Source organism: Dipodomys ordii, unplaced genomic scaffold (genome assembly GCF_000151885.1).
Source record: "Dipodomys ordii isolate 6190 unplaced genomic scaffold, Dord_2.0 Scaffold216, whole genome shotgun sequence".
Lineage (NCBI taxonomy): Eukaryota > Metazoa > Chordata > Mammalia > Rodentia > Heteromyidae > Dipodomys > Dipodomys ordii.
Window position 1 is genome coordinate 150,004 of NW_012267432.1, and position 17,038 is coordinate 167,041.

The 17,038-nt window shown below is 44.4% G+C and overlaps 3 protein-coding genes across 3 annotated transcripts in view; all 3 read right to left on the reverse strand.

Annotated features, from left to right (window-relative positions):
• Positions 1–953: 953 nt before the first annotated feature.
• On the reverse strand, positions 954–2,918 carry LOC106000370 (ubiquilin-3-like). Its single transcript, XM_013035625.1, has one exon. It carries the CDS (start codon positions 2,916–2,918, stop codon positions 954–956), a length of 1,965 nt encoding a protein of 654 aa, XP_012891079.1.
• A 7,079-nt stretch (positions 2,919–9,997) lies between these two features.
• On the reverse strand, positions 9,998–11,794 carry Ubqlnl (ubiquilin-like). The gene has a single exon (XM_013035629.1). The coding sequence runs from the start codon at positions 11,792–11,794 to the stop codon at positions 9,998–10,000; it is 1,797 nt and encodes a 598-aa protein (XP_012891083.1).
• Positions 11,795–14,882: 3,088 nt separating this feature from the next.
• Positions 14,883–17,038, reverse strand: part of LOC106000323 (olfactomedin-4) — an 8,123-nt gene continuing 5,967 nt past the window's right edge. Inside the window, exon 6 of the mRNA XM_013035575.1 lies at positions 14,883–15,609. Coding sequence (XP_012891029.1) covers positions 14,883–15,609 — 727 coding nt within the window. The remainder of the gene's footprint in view (positions 15,610–17,038) is intronic.

The following is a 17,038-nucleotide window of genomic DNA, read 5'->3' on the forward strand; positions in this document are numbered from 1 at the left end:
CTCTCTCTCTCTCTCTCTCTCTCTCTCTCTCTCTCTCTCTCAGTGTCTGTGTCTCTGTCTCACTCAACTGCCTCTCTGACTTGTGTATTTATTTATGGGTTTTTCTCTGTCTCACTCGGCTGTCTCTTTGACTCTGTGTGTGTGCTGTGTATGTGTACAGTTCCCTGTTTTTCTGTGTGTCTCACTCAGCTCTGACTCTGTAGGTGTGTATGTGTGTGTGCATGTGAGGGTGCTTGTGTATTTCCCTCTGTGTTTCTATCTGTCTCTCCCGGCTCACTCGGTTTGACTCTTTGTCTCTTTGTGTCTTTATCTTCTGACTGTAAACATTTTAGTCCCCCACCCTGCCCCAAGCTCTCCCTCTATAGAAATAGTCCTTATCACCAGGTCTTCTCCCACATTCTCTCTTTTGTGTGCATATCAGTATTGGGGCTTGAACACCGGGTCTGGATGCTGACCTTTAACTTTTTGCCTCAAGGCTAGTACTCTATCACTGGAGCCACAGTTCTACTTCCAGCTTTTTGCTGATTATAGACAAGAGTCTCGCGGACTTCACTGCCAAGGCTGGCCTCTTACTACCATCCTCAGATCTCAGCCTCCTGAGTAGCTGGGATTACAGACGTGAACCACCATCATTTGGCACTCTCCCCGTTTTTGTGTAGCCCATAAGAATGAAACTCAGGCAGCAGGTGACACTGGAGAATGGATGTAATTGCATCTCAAGGTAAACATACACAGAGCTCAGACAGGGGCCCTATGGCAGGAACGTAGAAGAAGTGATTGGGTCACACACAGTACCCCTACCCTATTTCTGGCTCTTTAGTCTTCCTCAATGACTCTGGACCAACATTGTCTCCTCAGTAAAGAGCATTATAGTAAATTTGGTTTATAGTGCAGCTGTATTCAAGAGCAGGAGCGCTAGGTAATAGGCTATGGGGGAAAGGCACAGAGGACTCCTATGACTGCCTCAGTTTCTCCACAGCAGCATCCACGTCACCCCCGGTAGCAATGAGAGCCTGAAGATTGGCTTCAGAATTCAGAAAGCCCATGGCTCTCAGTTGCTCAAGTTGCACCTGGAAATGAGCCTCGGGTTGCAGCTGCTGAGGATTGGTAGTAGATAAGGCTTGGAACATTTGGAGGAAGGGAGAGGAATGGAGATCTTGCTCTGCAGACCCCTGTACTGGGGAAACCTGAGGATCTGGGGCTGAGTGGAGATCCTCTGATAGAAGGGTATCTTCTCTAGACTCTGTACCTCCTGCTGTACCACCAAGTCCTACTAGCCAAGGCATGAACCAGAGTAAGAGGCGAGGTGATTCGGTAGCCAGGACCTGCAGACCCTGCTCTATCTGCAGCAGGGCTTGCATGGCCCGAGGGTTTTCCATGGCTGTCTGCAGGTGCAGCAGTAATGGAAGCTGTTGGTGCATCTCATCCTGCAACTGCGGGGCCTGATGCATGCCATCTGTCCTCAGAGATCTTGAATAACCTGATGAAGACAGCCAGGGAGATTCAGGGACTCTAGGAATAGCTGTCATGGGGGAAGATGGTGAAGGAACAAATGGGGACCTGTTGCCAGAATCTCCAGACACCAGATCTGGCATGCTAGGGCTATGGCCAATAGAGTCATCCCCTAGGCCATTTTGGCCTCCACCTTGTCCAGTGCTGCTCTCCGGGGGATATCTCAGAAAAGATGGGCAGGAGGACTTGCCCTTGACTGCTACTGACTCTGTGGGGAGAGGCTGTCCTGCCCCAGGTTCCTGGGTGGATGGTGACACTGGGGGACCTCTGTTAACTGGTGGTGGTAGTTGTCCTTGGCTTGGATTGGAGGAAGATACAGACCCCTGAAAATAGGACCCCAGGGATGGGCCTGTCTCATGCAATTGCTGGAAATAATCAAACAGCCCTATATTACCCAGAAAGCTTGGAACCCTGTTTCTAATTTCAGATGTATCTTGGTCCTCAGGCTGCCTTCCTTGCCTGCCACCTGGGCCTCCTCTGTATGTGGAAGTCCAGGGGTTTGGGAGAGGATCACAGTTCTCTGTCCTTGAAGGTTGGCTGCTACTGGTGGCAGCATTAGCATTCGTGGTAGCAAATGGATTGCCACCAAACTGCTCCTGGACTGCATTCAGCATTGGGTCCATAATATCTGTGTACATGGTACGAAGCACATTGTAGCCACCGGGGATGCTCTCCAGGTTACTGAGTGCCCGGTCCTGGCTACGCATCATCTCTTGCATCATGGCAGGGTTACGTAAAAACTCCAGCGTCTGCCGCATGATTTCAGGGTTGTTGAGAATATGCCCAATCTCAGGGTTGTGCTGGATCAGCTGCTGTATATGGGGATTGTCTAGAACCAACTGGCGCACCAGGCCTGTGTTGGACAGCAGGCCTTGGATGAAGGGATCATCAATGAGCTGAGCCACAAACTCGGGCACTGATACATGCTGCCACATCAGTGAGCTCGGCTGGTCAGGAAAACTGCCAGAGGTCAGGCCCAACCCATTGAGGCCTGTGAGGACACCTAAGCTGAAGGTGGTTGTCCCATCTGTTGGGTAAATGGAGGTTGGCTGAGCGAGTGATCCGGGACTTGGGCCTGGGGCAGGAACTACAGCAGCTGGGCATTCGGTGCCAATGGTGCGGCGCTGCATCTTGATGACCAGGTGAACGGTGAGACCATCTCGTACTCCACACTGTGCCAGTGAGTCCGCGTCCTTGAGGATCTTTCCAGCAAAGATTAGGACCAGCTGATCTGGATGGGCCTTAAAGCGCTGTGATATCTCTTGCTTCAGCTGCCAGATGGTGCATGTGTCTGTCACTGAGAAATCTTCCTTGTCCTTGGGCGTCTTCACTGTCACCTTGATGAGGTGGGGATCCTGGGCCGGTGCTGAGCTGTCCTGTGGCAGAGCCTCTCCACTTTTGGCCATGATGGGCAGCAGGAGGCCCAGATCTGTGGGGACACAGCTAGGGGAGAGGGGATGGAAGACTAAGATCAACCCTTGGGGCAGTAGTGAGAGTAGAGCATCCTGACTCCTGGGGTTGGGGAAGCTGGCAGGTCCACATGGAGAGGGCCAGGTGGGTCTGAGGACAGGTTGTTTAGGTGTATGATGGGATTGAGAGATTCAGGGATGATGGAAAAAATGGGGGCAAAGCCTTGAGTTGATAAATGAGGGGGTAAAGGTATAAAGAAGGGCATGGTCCTGGGGATACATACCAGTCAGCTGTGGCCCCGTCCTTCCCCTTATGCAGGGCTCCAAACTGCCCTCATCTTGCTGCACAGCCACCCCTTAGGCCTTCTGGGCCGGAAGCCCCTCCATCAAGTCGCCTCTGTGACCTCAGGACTGACATCACAGCCTCCTTCAATGGATTCTGGAAATGCCTGCAAGGTGTTCTGGATCCCTGGGAACTCCTACCCCTTTCTCTGACTTATTCTGTTTCTATTTCCTCAATTGCCTTCTTTAAAGAGGGCCCTGGGCTGAGCATTCCTCAGGCCTCAAGACCTGACTTCACTCCAGCGTGGTATATGGAGACTGTTACTAGGGTTGGATGACTATAAAAAGCTGCTGGTGGCTACGTCTCTATGAAGAGCTGAGTTCAGCTCCTTCCTGTTTTAAAGTTTCCGCCTGGAATCCTGTGTCCCTGGTTTTGTTTTGTTTAGGGGATTTGTTGTTGTTGTTGTTGTTATTGTTGTTGTTGTTGTTGTCAGTCCTGGGGCTTCAATCAGAGCCTGGACACTGTACCTGAGCTTTTGTGCTCAAGGCTACTGCTCTACCACTTTGAGCCACAGTTTTACTTCTGGTTTTCTGGTAGTTAATTTGAGAAAACAGTCTCATGGACTTTCCTGCCCAGGCTGGCTTTGAACTGGAATCATCAGATCTCAGCTCCCTGTGTCCCTGTTTTCTGTCTCAGTCAATATTAACCATAACTTCTTTTTTGAATAAGCAAAGGAACCAGGCATTTATTAAATGGAAATATTTATGTTTGAGAAAGAGGGGGAGGTAGGTGCAATGAGAAACTAGTTTTCACAATCTTTACCGAGCCATCTCCTGTGATTACTCATGAACATGGCACCCTATGATCCTTTTTTTTTAATTAAAAGAAAGACATATGAAAAAAGTAGTTTATGAATACAATGCTTCTTGATCAGTGAAGTGAAAGAGACCCAGAGAAACACAGGTTGCCAGGTTTCCTTCATTTGTGGTAGATAGAATGTACCTATGAATGTAGAAGTAAACATGTTGGGATGGACCTTATGCAAGTGGTTACAGATGAATTGCCTTTAGTAAAATAGACTATGGAGAGCTCAAACAGTATAATCTTTTAGAAAGACTAGTCAAAAGCTAACAAAATCAACACCAGGAAATGGTACATTTAGTTGGGGGTGGGGCCAAGAGGAGAAGGGTAAACAAATAAAGGGGGAGGGGCAAATGCAATCCCATTTAACACAAAGTTAATGGGGGGTGGGGGGAGAAGGGATGGTAGGGGAAAAACAAAGGAAGAAGTAACACTGCTCCATAGGAAATCAACTCATTACCTCACTCATGTAACTGTAACCCCTCAAAAACATATTTTTAAAAAGAACAGGAAAATAAAGTTAAGTAAGGGAAGGGTGAGTGGAAGGGCAGTAAGAATGTTGAAGGGGATAGTCAAGATGCATGAACTCTTTATATGTTTTCAACATATTGATTTGCTGATGAATACAATTTGGGGGATCAAAGATGGGTCAAGGATCATAGTATTTTTGGCCTTTAATAAAATACTGTTTAGAGCAATGGCAGAGACAGAGAGCCTAATTGGAATGTGTTTAAGAGTAAATGAGTGAAAAGCAAGTGGATATGAGTATTGTGAATGAGAAAGAGGATCTGGAGGTTAAGTGGGATATAACAAATTGTGTGTATATATGTGTGTATGTGTGTCTCTGTTTTACATTTTTCTTCTCTTTTTTTTTGGGGGGGGGTCCGGTTGTGAGGCCTGAACTCTGGGCCTGGGCGCTGTCCCTCAGCTCTTCAGTCCCTGAGCTTCTTTTTGCTCAAGGCTAGCGCTCTACCACTTGAGCCACAGCACCACTTCCGGCTTTTTTCTTTTTGCTTATGTGGTGCTGAGGAATTGAACCCAGGGCCTCAAGCATGCAAGGCAAGCCCTCTACCACTGAGCCACCTTCCCAGCTCCTGTTTTAAGTTTTTCTTAAGGCTAGCATAGTATATTTTAAATTTTTTGAATATTTGTATTATCTTTAAGTAATTGTGCAAAGGAGTTGCCATTCACCAAAGCAGTTCAGGAATACCATGCGTATTGACCAATGTCACCCCTTTCATTATTCTCATCCACTCCTCCCCTTACTTATCTTCATTTTAGGTTATGTATTGAATTTTTTGCCATTTAAAAATGCACTTTCTGGGCAGGGAATGTGGCTTAGTGGTAGAGTGCTTACCTAGCATGCATGAAGCCCTGGGTTCGATTCCCCAGTACCACATAAACAGAAAAAGCCAGAAGTGGTTCTGTAGCTCAAGTGGTAGAGTGCTAGCCTTGAGCAAAAAGAAGCTCAGGGACAGTGCCCAGGCCCTGAGTTCAAGCCCCAGGGCTGGCAAAAATTTAAAAATTAAAAATTAAAGTTAAAATGCAGTTTCTGTGTACAATGCATCTTGAGCTGTGTCATCACTTCAACATCTTTACCCTTTGATAGGAGCAATCCAATGAGGGGAAACAACTGATGGAGAAAAGGAAAATTTAATTTTAAAAAATGCTTGGGGTTGTGGTTCAGTGGTAGAACACTTGCCTAGCAGGCAGATGGACCTAGGTTCAATCCCCAGTTTAAAATAAAATAAGTCCCTGAGTAAATAGATACCTAAATGAAGAGCTTAACAGCTTGACTTATGGACATGAGTTTATTCATTAAATCAGAACTGAGGGCAAGTATATAAGGTAAAGATGTTAATTAGTTGGCTACTTAGAAGTGAACACTAGTGGAAGTCCCTTTATATGGTTAAAATAGGCCCCCAAAAAGTCCACTGAGTTGTAGAATAGAAAAGAGGATATCAAAGATTTGAAAGTGGTAAGGATATAAAATGGTCATCTCCAAGGATAAGACAATGAATTGACTAGGCCAATAAAATGCCATATGTGGGGCTGGGAATGTGGCTTAGTGGTAGAGTGCTTACCTTGCATGCGTGAAGCCCTGGGTTCGATTCCTCAGTACCACATAAACAGAAAAAGCTGGACGTGGGCCCTGTGGCTCAAATGGTAGAGTGCTAGCCCTGAGCAAAAGAAGTTCAGGGACAGTGTCCAGGCCCAGAGTTCAAGCCCCAGGACTGGCAAAAAAAAATGCCATATGTGGTCCCAGAGCAGTAGCAATGACATCACTTGTTAATTTGTTAGAAATATGAGCCCTGTTCTAGCAACTCATCAAGCTACAGTTTACCACTTCCTGGACACTGCTAAAAGTTGATGACTGGATATACTCAGGATATACCAAGTCTTTGAATAATCAATTCAAATAAAATTGACATGTGTGTCAATTTTCTATGCCTACAAAGAGTCTAGGCAGGGTTGAATACAATCATCATAATGTTATAGATTATTCTGCAGAATGATGCATGAGTGAATTAGGGAATAGCCTAAAAGTCAGAGAACTCAAGTCAAGAAGCAGCAAGATGGGTGGCATGGGTGGGATTGTGGGAAGAGGTGACACTGATCATGATAGATTGTTGTGTCAAATGGAAAGTCCTTTGTACAACCACTTAACCATAATAATAAAAAGGGGGGGAAAGCGGCAAGAAGAAAGAATGACTCATACTCACTTCTAGATCCGCAGAGATTGAAAGAAAGCCACCACTGTGCTGGAGCTGCAATGCCCTCCTTGGGAAGACCCCAGCTACGGCAAACAGGTAGGGGATGTTTTGGAAAGATATTTATGTACGTAAGGGATTTCGTTTTTTGTTTTTGCTAAGTTATAAGCTCCAAATAGTAAAAACAGAAGATTGGAAAATTAGCAATGATGTAGTGGAAAATGGAGCCAGACGAGGGATTGTCACAGCAGATAAGAAACGGATGACAATAAGATCACATGATTCTGGGAGTGGGAGTGTACACCTATAATCTCAGCACAAACAACACTGAAGCAGAACTGTGCGTTAGAGGCCAGCTGGACAGTACCGTGAGACCCGAAAGATCTTGTCTTAGAAAAACAAATAGAGGAATAATTTGGGCTTTATTATAAAGTGAATCAAGTAGGGTGCAAGACTTACTCAGAGAAATAAAGGTCATCATTTGGTTTTTGTTAGCCTTCTTGATTTACCTCTTTGTCAACTTGTGGTGGTGCAGCAGGTTCTGTGGTAGTGAGCTTGTTAGCAGCCGTGGACTCCTTTGGTAATTTCAAGGCTGAGAAAGGTGAAGAATGCATAAATCTCTGTGGATTCAGGAGTACAGAACCTGTTTCTCACTACTCCTACCTTAATCCCAGACACTACCATTTCTTACCAGCTCTATTGCAAAAGCCCTGGTTTCCTGATTTCCCTGATCCTCTATTACTAGTCTATTCTCTACCCAGCAGTCAAACTGAAAAGTTGCATTACAGTACTCCATTCCACTGCATAAAATCTTCCAGCACCTGTTTTTGTTTCAGATTATATTGTTTCTGAGACTTAGAATTTTTACGGTACAACCTCAATGATTTGATCATCTCATTTTCCTTTGCAACTAAACACAATTTATTTTTAAATTATATTAATATTAATAATCAAATTATATAACAAACTTCATAATTACATTAAAAGTTGCATACAAATAAATAAAAGTTGCATACAAATAAAAAGATGCAGAGGGCAGCCAAGGAAGAATATCAGAAGACATTGTTGAACCCTATGCATATAAAAAATGGTTTATACCTGTTAGCTACTTGGGTAGATGAGATGTGAGGTTCACAGTTCAAAGCCAGCCAAGGCAAGAAAGTCCTTGAGACTTATCTCTGAATAACCAGCAAAAGGCTGAAAGTACAGAAATGGCTCAAATGATAGAACAACAGCCTTGAACAACAAAATCTAGGCAGGTGCAGGTGGCTCACTCCTGTAATCCTAGCTACTCTAGAGGCCAGCCCAGCAGAAAAGTTCATGAGACTCATCTCCAATAAACTACTCAGAAAACTGGAAGTGGCGCAATGGCTCAAATGGTAGAGCACTAGCCTTGAGCTGAAGAGTTGAGGGACAGCACCCAGACCCAGAGTTCAAGCCCCAGGACTGACAAAAAAAAATCTCAGAGTACAAGGCCCTCACACACACACACACACACACACACAATCAATCAATCAATCAATCAATCAATCAATCAAAAAGAGAAATATTTAATAGCTGCACAGAGAGCAATGAAAAGAACCACAGGAACAGGATAACTAATGCTGGGATTTCATTCTCAGGAAGTGTTTTGATCTTGTGATATCTTTGAATGACTGTAATTAATGTGTCCACCAGTGACTATTGCAGTCACAGAAAAAGGCAAAATTCTCTCCAGACCTACAAAGCTGTACATAATCTCTCTGATCCCCCTACCCTTTTTATGAATTTTACTTCTACCTCCTAATTATTTTTCAAACACCATGGGAAAACCTCAATCTTGGTGCTTTCTTGACTCTGGTGCAGCCTTCTCTACTTCTCTACTCTACATCCAGGGAACTGTACATGTAGATCACGTGCCCTTCTGAGTTTAGCTCAATTTCAGAGATATTATCAGATCATTCGGATTAGAATCACTTATCCAAGTTCATTTTTCTCCATGACACTTGTCATTACCTAATACATTTGTAAGTTAATTTGAACACTATATCTCTACAAAGGAAATGCCCCCCAAATAAAAGATCTTTGTTAAGTCACTATTCTTCCTTCAACTATCAAAAGCACATTGACTTATTAAATTGGGACTTGAGTTGATGAAATTGTTTCTTAGTTGAATAATTGATTGTATACTCTTCCAGGATACTCTAAGCAAAGTGAAAATAGAAGTGGGGTCTTGGCCATGGTGGACAGGACAAGCTACAGACATAAGACACGAGGACATGGAGCTCCTGCCTAAGAATGCAATAATCTGAGTTCAAACCTCAGGACTGCGCAGGAGTGTATGGGTATTTACATATACATATATATGTACCCATGGTTTGTGTGTGTATGTGTGTATGTGTGTCTCTATATATGTAGATATATATGTGTGTATATATATATATGTAGATATATAGAGACACATATGTCTCTATATATCTAAATATAGAGAGACACACATTGGTGTCATATAGGGCTGTTTGTGTTGACTAAAATAGGCAGTGAAAGAGGCAATAGCTGCATTTCTGTTTGCTGAAGGAGGCATAGCCACAGCCCATCAAAGTCCTATAATCATGTTAGCGACAATTAGTAAGAAGCTCTGCTTCTAAGTATCTATTAAGACCTAGTCGATATTCATTCTTCTTCTGTTAAACCAGTAGGTCATTCTTTTACTTTCAAACAATGTAGATTTGAGAAAATTAGGAAGACATATCAACCTTTATGACTAAATGTCTAGGTCTGTATAGAAATTCCTCTCTGACCAACTTCTCCTACACATGGGTCTGTTTATGAGTCTCTAGATATTTATGTACATCTGTGTACATGTACTTGTTTTTAGATATGTGAGCATTATATATATATATATGTATATATATTAAACTATGGTTCTTTTCTGTTAATATGTGAATGTGTATGTGGATGTGTGTGTGTGTGTGTAAAGTAAGAATATCTAAAACATCTAGTTGCCTTTCTGCAAAAGAAACAAAGCCAAACCTCAGTGAGGGCAAAGTAGGTGTAGCCATTTTATTGACAGATCTTCCAGCCATGACCAGTGTCTAATATTTGATTAAGAAAGCATTGATTGGTTCTCCTGTCCCAGGACTTCTGGATGGAAGTGTTGGGGAAGATGAAAACAACAGATGAGATGATCAAATGAATCAGCAGGTAGATAGAAAACAGACAGGTGGGTGTGGTGGTTAGAATCACTGAGACCTCTTGAGTTGGCGAATAGCAGCATTAGTGTCACCCTTGTTAGCAATAAGTGCTTGTAAGTTGGCATGGTGATTTGCAAATCCCATGGCCTGGAGGATTTCCATCTGCTTTCTGAAATTATTTTCAGGGCCTTGTACAGGATGGGAAGGGTCTCCAGAGAGGGATTGTAGGCTCTGCAGGACTGCTTCATGCCTGGGGCAACACTCAGGATTCTTGGGCTCGGCAGTCTCTGGCACATTCCAAGGCCAGGGCTCTGTGTCTGGGTAGCTACAGCTAGGAGCAGGAAGCCAACCCAGACCCCAAAGGTAAGGTGCAACCCAGGGCAAAAGAATAGGAGTCTCTGTGGCCAGCAGCTGGAGTCCCTGTTCGATCTGTAATATTGCTTGTGATGCCTTAGGGTTTGCTAGAGCTACGAGCAGATTTGAAGTCTGTGAGTGTTGCAAGAATGTGGGCACCTGCTGCCTCCAGAGTTCACTCAGCTGGGGCATACTCAAGAACAGCATCATCTGAGCGGCCAGGTGAGGGTGGTTCATTAGCAACTGTATCATGCCTCCTGTAATCTGGGTCTTGGTCTGGTCATCCAACATCTGGAGCCCTTCTAACTTCTGACCCAAGCCAGAAGCATTTGTGCCAGCTTCCTGGGGCTTCTGGGTAATGGATATGCTCGGTAGGGATGGTATCCTAGCTGAATGCTGGATGCCACTTACATGGCTTTGGTCCTTGATCATAGCAGTATTCACCCTAGATGTAGAATGGATCCTGTTAAAGTTGGTTTGGGTTGAGGCAATTGAAGATATACCAGAAGGATTCATATGGTTGATTGGTGTCCTAGGGTCTCGTTGTTCCTGGAATGGTCGAGGTGGTAAGGATGTTGGCTGGACTTGTTCCTGCACTTGGTCTGCTAGGAGAGCTATAAAAGAGTTACCTCCAAAAGGATCTTGTGTGCTGTGGAGCATTTGGTCATGGAAATTAGCATAAGTGGGATCCAGTACGTTGATCCTATTTGGAATTGTCTCTGAGCTCAGGTATGGTGGTAGGTTTAGTGGATGCTGAAGGTTCCGTGCAGGTTGATGAAGCTGCATTACCTCTTGCATCACCGCCAGGTTCCGAGCCAGCCCAAGAGTCTGACCTAGGACCTCAGAATTGTCAAGGACATGGGAGATTTCTGGGTTCTGCTGCATCAGTAGTAGCATGTCTGAGTGGCCTGAGATGAGCTGCTGTATGAACTCGGTATTGGACAGAAGGTACTGGATGCTGGGATTTGCTAGAACCCGTGTTAGATTTTGTGAATTGTCTACTTCCAGATTCTGCACCTTGGATACATTAGATTCCACAGGCAGAGCTGGTTCTACTGGGACTTGACTCACGCCAGCTGGTTGGTTCCCCTCCTTGCTTTTATCTGTGGTGTTTCTGTCCCGGTGGCAGGGCTCCTTGGTTGGCAAAATCTGAGAGGGATTGGTTAGGGATCTGGAGCCATTCTTGGACTTGATCACCAGGTGGATGGTGTGGCCATCTGCGATGCCCCTCTGACTCAGTGTGTCTTGGTCTTTGAGGAGACGACCCATGAAGACCAGCACTATTTGGTCCGTCCTGCAATTGAAGTGAGCTGACAGCTTCTCCTTGAGCTGCTTTACTGAGGTGTTGTCAGCTAACGTGAAATCTTTCAGGTTGCCTGCCGTATTCACTTTCACTCGGGAGACACTTGGGCCGATCTTCTTGTTGGCAGGCAAAGCACAAGGTTGCCTGTTCTGGGGCACCCCGGGCGAGCGAATAACAGCATGAGGCATGGACCTTCCTACTGGACAGGCTGATGGCAAGCAGGTAGAAGCAGGGGCAGTGGGCCGAGGGGGGACAAATGTTCCTGCAGGCCTTCGCTTTCTTGTTGCCATGGAAAAAGATGAGACCAGGCTGGGGGTCAGGAATTTGTGATGTTGTCCCCTCACCCCCAGTTCTCCAGATGTGGCCCTGCTGAGACCTGGTGTGGCTACTGATTCATACTTGGCACAGGGTGGACTAAGTGTTGACCTTCTCTGCTCCTGCCCCGCCCCTAAGGGGCAGTGCCTGTTCAGAAAGGGGATATTGTGATGTCAATTTAAGGCTCATAGTCCATCAGGACAAGCCGGGGAGGGAGACAGATTTGAGGAAGAGGTTGAAGTTTCCATGAATAAAATAGGACTGTTTTCCAGTCATCAAAAATAATAAGAATAACCAGATCTTTTCTGTTAATGTGGGATGTGTGTTGCTTTGCCAAGCATAGGCCCTATATAGAAGTGTCAAGCCTATTGTATAAAATGTTGGATCGCTGGCCACCGGTGGCATACATCTGTGAGCCTCGGGAGGCTGAGATCTGAGAATCACAGTTCAAAACCAGCCTGGGCAGGAAAGTCCTGAGACTCTTATCTCCCAATTAAACACCAATAAATAAATAAATAAACAAAAAATAAAGCTGGAAGTGGTAGAGCACTAGACTGGAGGAACAAAAGCTCAAGAACAATGCTCAGGTTGAGTTCAAGCCCTCAAGACCAACACAACACACACACACACACACACACACACACATTTCTGAGAGTAAGAATAAAGCCTGTACCACAGAATGGAGTTGGTTTGACCTGCTTGTGGTCTGGAAAAGGTAAATTCTAGAAAATACATAACAAACGGTCATGTGGAAACCAAAGTCATGTTTTCCTCTGGGTACTAGATTGGTGGATTCTAGACTTCTTTGAGAGTGTTCCCTTGTGTAAGTTCAAACAGGATTAGGGATAGCCAGAGAGGTTCCAAGGGCACCCTGAGCTAAAGGTGAGAGAGTTAATTGCAACAACACACTTGGGGTGTGTGTGTGTGTGTGTGTGTGTGTGTGCAGGTGCACGTGTGTGTATGCCCATACTAGGGTTTGAACTCAGGGCACTCTTGCTTGGCTTTTTCTGCTTAAGGCTGGTACTCTACAACTTGAATACCTCCAATGCTAGACTTTTGCTAGTTCATTGAAGAGTCTTACAGACTTTCCTACCTAAGCTGACTTCCATCAATGATTCTCAGATATCAACCTCCTGAGTAGGGAAGATAACTGGTGTGAGCCACCAGAGCCTAGCTGCAACACTTTTTTTTCTTCACATATTTCACATACAGTGTGGTGTTTTCTGCTTGACATCCTAACAGGACGTTCAGAATTATTTTATTGTTGCAATGTCCCTCTTCAGTCTTAAATGTTCACCTTTATGTCAAAATATTAAAGGGAAGAGACTCTTGTAAATCAAGAGGTAGGAGTGGCAGTGTTACTAGTATAGTTGCGGGGGGGGGGGGGACAGGGGAAGAGTGGGAGGACAACAGAATCAGGAAACTACAAAGTCAGATTGCCAGTACCCTGAAAACTTGAAGCTTGAAGCAAGTGTTTGAAGCTGGTGGGAAGCTGATGAATTATTAATAGTATGTTAATTTATCTGTGTTGATGTTTGTATGAAGACAGAAGAATTGTATGTGCCAGAGAGAGAGAGTATTTGTTTTATTGGGTATTGATTTGTGAATGTGTGTCTCCTTGAAGCATGTGTTCTCTGTGACTGAAAGGATTTCAGGGTCCTTATATATATATTTCATTTACTTGCTGTTTCTGTTTTCTTTTCTTTTCTTTTTTTATTTGTGCCCATCCTGAAGTTTGAACTTAGGGTCTGAGCACTGCCCCTGAGCTTCTTTTGCTCAAGGCTGGCTCTCTACCACTTGAGCCACAGAGCCACTTCCAGCTTTTTCTGAGTAGTTTGATGGAGATAAGAGTCTCACGGCCTTTCCTGCCTGGGCTGGCTTTGAACAATGATGCTCAGATGTCAGCCTCCTGAATGACTAGGATAATAGGGAAGAGCCATCAGCATCCAGTTTACCTGCCTTATTAAGGTCAAGAAACCCTGTGCAGACAGAAAAGGGGCATGGCAAACAGTTTGAACCTCTGTGCTCTCAGGGTGTTGAAGAAGAACAACAACAAAAGCAGAAATAGTTTAACAGGAGACTTTCTGCAATCAAACGCTGGATTCTTTATTGAAAATGTTTGGGTCCCCCTCCCTCCAGCCCATTCTATATCCTACTCATACATCCCTGCCTATCAGCTACTAGAAAAAAATTCAAGCTTAAACACTTCCTTCCATTGTACTCAAAGTAGATATTAACTGCAAACAATCAAGCATTGGTCTTCAGACCAAGATGATCTCCAGGAACTCCATAAGAAAGTGAGGAATGAAGAGGAAACATCCATGCCCCATGCTAGTGATCAGTGCTCACAGATCAGATGCAATACTCTCAACTTGACACAGAATTTTTATGGACATGACCCTAGAATCCTAGAAAACATGTTGAAAGCTTTAAAGGAGAGAAATATGAGTTGCCAAAAATGTCCAAAAGAAAGGGGAACATTTCCCTAGCTTACTTTGTCATTTTGGTGTTGGATAATTTCTTCTCCTACCCCCTGGGCTGGGCGTGCATAACCTTGTATTTCTCAATCAAATCCTCCCAGGCGATTTTTTTTTGTCAGTCATGGGGCCTGAACTCTGGGCCTGGGCACTGTCCCTCAGCTCTTCAGCTCAAGGCTAGCGCTCTACTACCTGAGCCACAGTGCCACTTCCAGCTTTTTCTGTTTATGTGGTGCTGAGGATTCGAACCTAGGGCCTAATGCATGCAAGACAAGCACTCTACCACTGAGCCACCTTCCCAGTCCCCCAGGTGATTATTAAAAAGAACCTTAATATGAGAGTTGAGATAGTAATGACCTAAGGAGCTAACTAGAGAGAATCAGCGTCTCACAATCATTAAGGTTCATGGCCATTTGCAGGAGTGATCCTCATAGAAATGAGGGAAAGCACACTTCTGTCAAGGCCCTGTCCCAGCCCTGGAATCTCAGGGCCTGGAGGGCCTACTGGGTCTGATAGATTTTTGTGGAGCATGAGCCCCAGACAACCTTTTGGCTGCTGCTCTTATGGGCAGCTGGTACTTCGTAGTCAGGAAGATGAGGTCATAAGTTACTAGGAAGCCATCATTGTAGACATAGAGCTTGTGGTCCCAGGGGCAGTAATTGATGCCATGCAGAGTTTCCAACATCTTGTCCAACAGGATGCTGAGAGTGTGCTCCTGCCCTGTGGTGGTGTCAAATGCATAGAAGATCTCCTCCTGGCGAGTGCTCAGTGAGCGTAAGGCATACAGCACCCCACAGGCCATGAAGGCCCCTGACAAGCCTGGTTTGTACTGGCTGGTGTGCCATGTTTTCTCTACTTCCAGGGTGCTGGCATTGAGGCGACTTATTACAAGGTTGCCTTTGCTGTGCTCAGTGGCATAGATCACCCATAGCCCTTCCTCATCACCAGCAAAATTTAAGCCCGTCCAGGGCACACTAGCATAGGAGAAGCGGTTATTGTAGGTGGCACCAGGCAATGGACGCCTCAGCACCAGGGTGTTGGAGGACAGATCCACCTTGGCCATGTCATTGGTGCCATAGTAGTTAAAATACATGAAGTTATTGTACACTGTGTTGCCACTGCCGTCGCCATAACCCATCTTCCACTGCTCGTAGTTCTTCAGGAGCATCAGGTCATCGTAGAATTTGTACAGCCGATAGAAGTCGAAGTACCTAAGCCAACACGTGCATTGGAATCATTAAATGACAGCACAAACCAGGGTAACTGAAGTGCTATACAAATGGGCAGTTGAATGTGTCCGATAAGAACAAGGACTTTACCCATTGCAACAATGAAAAGTACAAGTCGTTATGTCGAAAACAAACTTTACAACTTTAGGGGTGGGTAGGGAGGATTAGGTGGGGGGGGATGGGGGAGGATGGGAAGGGATGGGAAGGGGAAACAAAGGAGGAGGCTACAATGCTTGGTAAGAAATGTACTCGTTATCTTGCCCATGTAATTGTAACCCCTCTGTACAGTATTTTTCACAATAAAAAAATAAAAATTAAAAAAAACAAGGACTTTAGAATCTGACAAAATTCAGTTTAAATCTAACTGCTTTTTTTACCACTAGATACTACAAGAAAATAAAGTGTTGTTGAAAATGATAGTAGCAAGGACAGTGGCACTGTTCAGTTGGTAGAATGCTTGCCTAGTAAACATGAGACTGAGTTCAAATCTCAGTACCCTCATCACTAGAAAATACCCAAAATCATGTAAATAATAACAGGAGGAGGGTTGGGTGGGGGGCGGAGGGGGGAGGATGGGATGAGAAGGGGAAACAAAGGAGGAGGCTACAATGCTTGATAAGAAATGTACTCATTATCTTGCTCATGTAATTGTAACCCCTCTGTACAGTATTTTCACAATAAAAAATAAATAAATAAATAATAACAGTTGCAGTAACAGTAAAAATACCAACAGCTGCATTGTCTGTTGAGCCTTGTAAATAATTCTGTCATTGAATCACAGTTTAAAAAACGTAATAAAGATTTTAGCTTGTAGACTATGGGCTAGATCTCAGAGAGGTTAAGTACTCAGCTCAAGGTCACAAGCTTGTTAGATGAATCTGTAAAGGCATCAGTGGCTCATTCCTATAGTTCTAGTTACTCAAGAGGCTGAGATTTAAGTATCTCAGTTCAAAGCCATCCCAGGCAAATATATCTATGAGACACACACAAAAGGAATAATAAAAGAATATACTTCATTGATTGTCAGGAATGAACAAGATAATGCAGAGAAACCACTTGGTACAGTATATCATCCCAAAGCAAGCACTCAACAATAGTAGCTAGTATATTTTCTTCTTTATGGACACTTTTCCCAATTTAGACTCTATTGTCTTCCACCTGCCTTAACATGCAGGTGTCCCATAGTGGGACACAATTTTGGAATTGAATTCAAGGTCAAGGTCCACTCAGTCACTCTGGAAATGACTTAAGTTCACTAAATTATAAGTATTCTTTTTTTCCTTCCTTCCTTTCTTCCTTCCTTTCTTCCTTCCTTACTTTCTGTCTTTCTTTCTGTCTTTCTTTCTCTTCCTTCCTTCCTACCTTCCTTCCTTCCTTCCTTCTCTCCTTCCTTCCCTCCTTCCTTCCTTCC

Bases quoted from the DNA above. Each gene is read 5' to 3' on its own strand.
- LOC106000370 (XM_013035625.1), bottom strand. From the start codon at position 2,918: ATGGCCAAAAGTGGAGAGGCTCTGCCACAGGACAGCTCAGCACCGGCC.
- Ubqlnl (XM_013035629.1), bottom strand. From the start codon at position 11,794: ATGCCTCATGCTGTTATTCGCTCGCCCGGGGTGCCCCAGAACAGGCAA.